Below are 5736 nucleotides of genomic sequence, written 5' to 3' on the forward strand. Positions count from 1 at the left end.
TATATATATATTTTTTTTTTTTTTTTTTTTTAAATGTACGGTTAAAAAATATATATTTTAAATTTAAACTCCATTTGGGAGCGATTTTGAAAATTGATTTTTTGACCTTAGAAAAAAAGTGAGGTCACTTGTGAGAAAATATGTTAAAATTTATGATTGAAATAATGAAATAAAGGTTAAAAAACAATTTTTTGGGTGAAAAATCAATCCTAAACTGCCCCTTACATGTAAAAATTAATTCATTGGAGGGCAATGGCAAAATCTTGGAGCCCATTTGTTGTGGAGTTAATGTCAAAAAATCAATATTAATCACGCGAAAATCTCGTAACATTTCATCAGCGCGGGAATAATTCATTCTACGGCCCGCTGACCCGTCTAAAACCCCTTCCCGAAGGCTTCCATTGCAATCCTTCCAAATTTCTATCGAAATGGCTCGAAACAAGGTAAATTATCTGACTGATTTTATTTCCACGTTTAACTATCATAGTTTCATTTTTAGTGGGCATAATTGTGTAAGCTATTTCATTATCTTTCGTTTTTTTTTTTTTTTTTTTTTTTTTTTTCCTTGAATTTTCGCTGCTGAACAGTTTATTCTCCGATTCATTTGATAACTGCTAGTCTTGAGTTATTCTTTATGTTTGTTGTATTGGACGTGTGTCGTTATTACGCTGTAATATTGAAATGGAGCAAAATAAGAAATAAAGATAAAATCAGGGATTTGAGCTGGGTTTCAGGTGATTTAATTTTAAAATAGGTAATTAAAGTGAATTTATTGGTGTAGTTTTTTTCCCTCCTGATGGTACATTTTATACTCAACAGGAAGGTTTAGTTTTGGTGCTTGATGTTGGTCCAACAATGCACGCTGTGCTGCCAGAAGTCGAAAAAGTTTGCTCAATGTTAGTGCAAAAGAAGGTCTGTTATTTTTTCTAATTTGGAAATCTTTTTGCCACCAACTTCTCTGTTTAATGTACTGTGGGTTAGGCATTGTAATATTTATTCTAAACTTCTAATATCCATTTTCACGGTTATGCAGATGATATTCAGCAAGAATGATGAAGTAGGTCTTGTTGTATTTGGAACCAAAGGTATTTCCGAGTGTTTGAATTAGAGCGTGATGCTAGACGAGGAATTATATTATTTTGGGGGTATTCATTTTCTCGATAAGTCGTCAAACTTTTGCCACTAAGAGAATGTACTCTCATACTACGAGATCACTTGCAACATGGTCACAGAATCAAACATGTCAACTTAGAATCCTGAACTCTTAAAATTTTATAACAGTTTGTCACTAAGAAGTAAGAATTAGAGTGGGCCGTGTATGTTTGTATATCAAGAGTTATTTATCTGTTGCAACTTTCTCATTTGACTGGTTTCTGCACCATAATTTGATTATGACTGTGTCTGGTGCTCTAGAAATTCTGATTCACGTACTTTTGATGTTTCAGAATTAAGAAATTATTATTATTATCTTATATGCTTCTATTTGACAAGAAAGTTAATGAATATTCTTTGATTGGATTTTTCAGATACTAATAATGAGTTGACAAATGAAGTGGGTGGATATGAACATGTGATGGTATTGCGGAATATAAAAGTAGTGGATGGAAACCTTGTTGAAGCTTTGCAGCAGCTTCCTCGTGGGTCTATACATGGTGACTGTATCCAACATGCACACGTAATTATGGTGCCTGGATTTGGTCCATTGATTTCAGTTTGAGTTTTCCGTCTGGCAATATGCACGAGCCCTCCCTCCAAAGAATTCGTTATTTTGATTCCTTTCTTACTCCAATATCTTTGCTTCTCTTACGGTTTAAACACACGTCTTAGAATGTAATCGATCATCTCCTAATAGGAAATATTATCTCTCGTCTTCCCCCTCCGCCTTCTTCTCCCGTCTTTTCTAGAACTCAACTTTTAATATATAGGTATTTGTCCCTATAGTATGGAAGAGCTTTCCACTTTTATATGTTTTCCATATCATGAACCTTTGTGCCTTAACTTTCTTGATAGTTATTGATGCTGTAGTTGTCGGGATGGATATGCTGATTAAGAAGTATGGGCAAACTAACAAGGGAAAGAAACGACTGTGTCTTTTAACAAATGCAGCTTCTCCTACCAAAGATCCATATGATGGAACGAAGGAGGATCAAGTCAACACCATTGCTGAGCAGATGAGGGCACATGGCATGAAAATGGACTGTATAGTTGTTAGAGTAACACAAGATTTGGATGTGGATAAGAAAATTCTGGAAGAGAATGATTACCTTCTGAATGCATTTTCATATAAATCTTCTACGAAAACAGTTCATGTTGACAGTCCAACTTCATTATTAGGTGCGCTCAGAACTCGAAACATATCTCCAGTGACTATATACAGGGGTGATTTTGAGATGAGCTCCAAAATGAAGATCAAGGTGAGACTCCAGGAAATTGTGCCATAATAAGCTATATCGTGCACTCAGCACTAAGAGACTCATGTTTGATTTTTGCTTTTATTTGCATCACTCTCGTTGTCTTTCTTTATGCAATTTTTTGTATGATTCATTTTATATTGATTTTTTGAGTAGTTTAACAAGTTAATATAGAAATTCTCATAAAATGTATGGCTAGAAGGTTATGCGATTTTGAACTTTCTGACTATTTCTTGTATCTTGTGTATGGAAATTTCCTATGAAACCTATATGTGATTACTAATCAACAACAAAACCCTATTATAAACTATCACTTCGTTGCAGACAATTTTACAGGTTACATTTTTGCCTTTCAAGGTCTGCTGGATGGAGCAGCCCCTTTGTGTGCTAATTGTTTAGAATCTGCTTGATGTATGCATTCAACTGTGATTCAATATTGATTTTTTTTATGTCTCACTTGTTTCATGTGCAGGACTTGTTAACATGTTATTGGCATCATGTTTCTTGATTTTAACTTTGGTTTTCTAGTAGGTATGGGTCTACAAGAAAACTTCTGAAGAAAAATTTCCCACCTTGAAAAAGTATTCTGATAAAGCTCCTCCAACGGATAACTTTGCTACTCATGAAATCAAAGTTGACTACGAATACAAAAGTATTGAAGATCCTAATAAATCTGTTCCACCAGAACAAAGGATCAAAGGTTACCGCTATGGGCCTCAAGTAGTTCCTATATCATCTGCAGAGTTGGAAGCATTCAAGTTCAAACCAGAGAAAAGTGTGAAGCTTCTGGGTTTTACAGATGATTCAAATATAATGCGGTAAAACCTAGCTGCTTCTAGTTGCATCCTTATGATTCTTGTGGTAGTTAATTTTGATTGATTATTAAACCCAATTTCATGTCTGCTTTTTCCTTTCCATCCTTCATCTGCTCGAAGGCACTATTATATGAGAGATGTCAACATTTTTATCGCTGAACCTGGCAACACAAAGGCCATTGTTGCAGTTTCAGCTTTAGCAAGGGCATTGAAAGAAATGAACAAAGTAGCTATTGTTCGTTGTGTATGGAGACGAGGACAGGGGAATGCTGTTGTAGGTGTCCTAACTCCTAATGTATCTGACAAACATCACATCGTAAGTTATTACAAGTGGATTTGCAGCATTTCGTTTCTGCCTTTTAGCATGTGGATTTATATTCGATCTGTCAAATTTGACATTCTTTTTATGTTGGGGGCAGCCAGATTCATTTTACTTCAATGTTCTTCCATTTGCGGAGGATATCAGGGAGTTTCAGTTTCCATCTTTCAGCAACTTGCCTTCATCAATGCAGCCAAATGAACAACAGCAAGAAGCAGCGGATAAGCTGGTTCAGATGCTTGATCTTGCACCAACTGGCAAGGAGGTTTTGCGACCCGATCTCACACCTAATCCTGTTCTGGAGGTACTTATCAATGTCAGTTTCATACAGATAATGTTGCAAGTGACTAAATTGTTCATCTAAAATTGGTTTAGTTAAAACAAAATCTTAGTTGCCACTGCTTTCTCATACTACATTTCTGGAGATTTTCCTTTGATTAAGCCACAATGCTTGGGTTTATTATTATTATTATCGTTTATTATTATTATTATTATTATTATTATTATTTTATTTAATTTTTTGCATAGAAATTCTGGAAACATTGCATTGTTTGTACTGCAATGCCACTTCTTGCAGCAAAAACACCTGAACTTGGGTGGTGAATCCTGAAAGGCTACTGTTCTGAAAAACAAAACAATGCCTTGTTAGCTATTTGAACGAAAATTTTCTACCAGATAATGTTGCAAGTGACTAAATTGTTCATCTAAAATTGGTTTAGTTAAAACAAAATCTTAGTTGCCACTGCTTTCTCATACTACATTTCTGGAGATTTTCCTTTGATTAAGCCACAATGCTTGGGTTTATTATTATTATTATCGTTTATTATTATTATTATTATTATTATTATTATTATTATTATTATTATTTTATTTAATTTTTTGCATAGAAATTCTGGAAACATTGCATTGTTTGTACTGCAATGCCACTTCTTGCAGCAAAAACACCTGAACTTGGGTGGTGAATCCTGAAAGGCTACTGTTCTGAAAAACAAAACAATGCCTTGTTAGCTATTTGAACGAAAATTTTCTACCAATGATGTTTCTGATTTGCGCTTCACAGATTGCTTTTGTTAGTATTTTTTTTTCATCATTTTTTTCCTTTTCCATAAATAATTAGTGTTGGTCTACATGTCAGCGATTTTATCACTGTCTTGAAGTGAAATCTAAGCAACAAGATGCAGCTGTCCCTCCACTTGATGAAACCCTCAGGAAGATAACAGAGCCTGATCCTGAACTTATTTCTCAAAATAAAGCTGTTATAGATGAATTTCATAGATGCTTTGAACTCAAAGAGAATCCGAAGGTTATTTTGGCTGCTCATCATACAATTTTATGTGCTACCAAGTTCTACAGAAGTACTGGTTTTTCTTACTCAGTATATTCTGCAGCTGAAGAAGTCGTCTCGAAGATTATTAAAAGAGAAACCGACTGGATCAAATGAGGAAGGACTTGGCAGCGTTGCTGTGCAAGCAATTGATGCCATTGAATACACATCCAGAGTTAAAGTTGAGAAAATAGGGGATTTGGATCCTGTACAAGATTTTGAAGCCATGATGTCTCGCAGAGATGGTACAGAATGGGTCAATAAAGCAATTCAAGATATGAAAAATAAGATTTTTGATATGGTGGAGAACTCCTTTGAAGGGGACACATACCATAAAGCACTAGAATGTTTAGTAGCTCTCCGCAAGGGTTGCATTCTCGAGCAAGTAAGTTTTCTTTCTTGCTTTGTATGCCTCCAGGAAATTCCCAAGATGCTAAAAGCCTAACATATAAATGATGCTTCAGATTTTTTCACATATGTTTAACATATGACTGGATAATCAGTATTTCATATTTATTGGCTTGTAACTTCTCGATCTTGAATATTTCTTCATGCTTGTTTGCCCCTCCTTCGTCAATGTTATTTTACATCTCTTGTTGAGTGCACAACATTGTTGTAGGAAGAACAGTAGAATGTTGTTTCAGGAGATTCTGCCATTGTCAAATTACAGTTGCAATGAGATCAATATGTCCGACTGTATTTTTTATCCTTGTGATTAAGCACGATCTCAACCATATTGGTTCTTATCTGAGAATTTGGTTAGCTATAAAAAACAAATTGCTGAAATACAAGCTACTTTTCCCCCAGTTGGCATGAGAAATGTAAACTGGTTAGCCATAAGAAACAAATGGCTGAAATTTCAAGTGA

At 34.8% G+C, this 5736-nt stretch overlaps 1 protein-coding gene across 1 annotated transcript in view; it reads left to right on the plus strand.

The window, feature by feature from the left end:
• Positions 1-316: 316 nt before the first annotated feature.
• The window catches only part of LOC111402256 (ATP-dependent DNA helicase 2 subunit KU80), a 6385-nt gene continuing 965 nt past the window's right edge, over positions 317-5736 (plus strand). Inside the window, exons 1-10 of the mRNA XM_023030427.1 lie at positions 317-443; positions 820-912; positions 1034-1085; positions 1527-1658; positions 2011-2414; positions 2943-3229; positions 3347-3542; positions 3646-3849; positions 4681-4848; positions 4934-5254. Coding sequence (XP_022886195.1) covers positions 429-443; positions 820-912; positions 1034-1085; positions 1527-1658; positions 2011-2414; positions 2943-3229; positions 3347-3542; positions 3646-3849; positions 4681-4848; positions 4934-5254 — 1872 coding nt within the window. The 5' untranslated portion in view covers positions 317-428. The remainder of the gene's footprint in view (positions 444-819; positions 913-1033; positions 1086-1526; positions 1659-2010; positions 2415-2942; positions 3230-3346; positions 3543-3645; positions 3850-4680; positions 4849-4933; positions 5255-5736) is intronic.

Source organism: Olea europaea, chromosome 1 (genome assembly GCF_002742605.1).
Source record: "Olea europaea var. sylvestris chromosome 1, O_europaea_v1, whole genome shotgun sequence".
Classification (NCBI taxonomy): Eukaryota; Viridiplantae; Streptophyta; class Magnoliopsida; order Lamiales; family Oleaceae; genus Olea; species Olea europaea.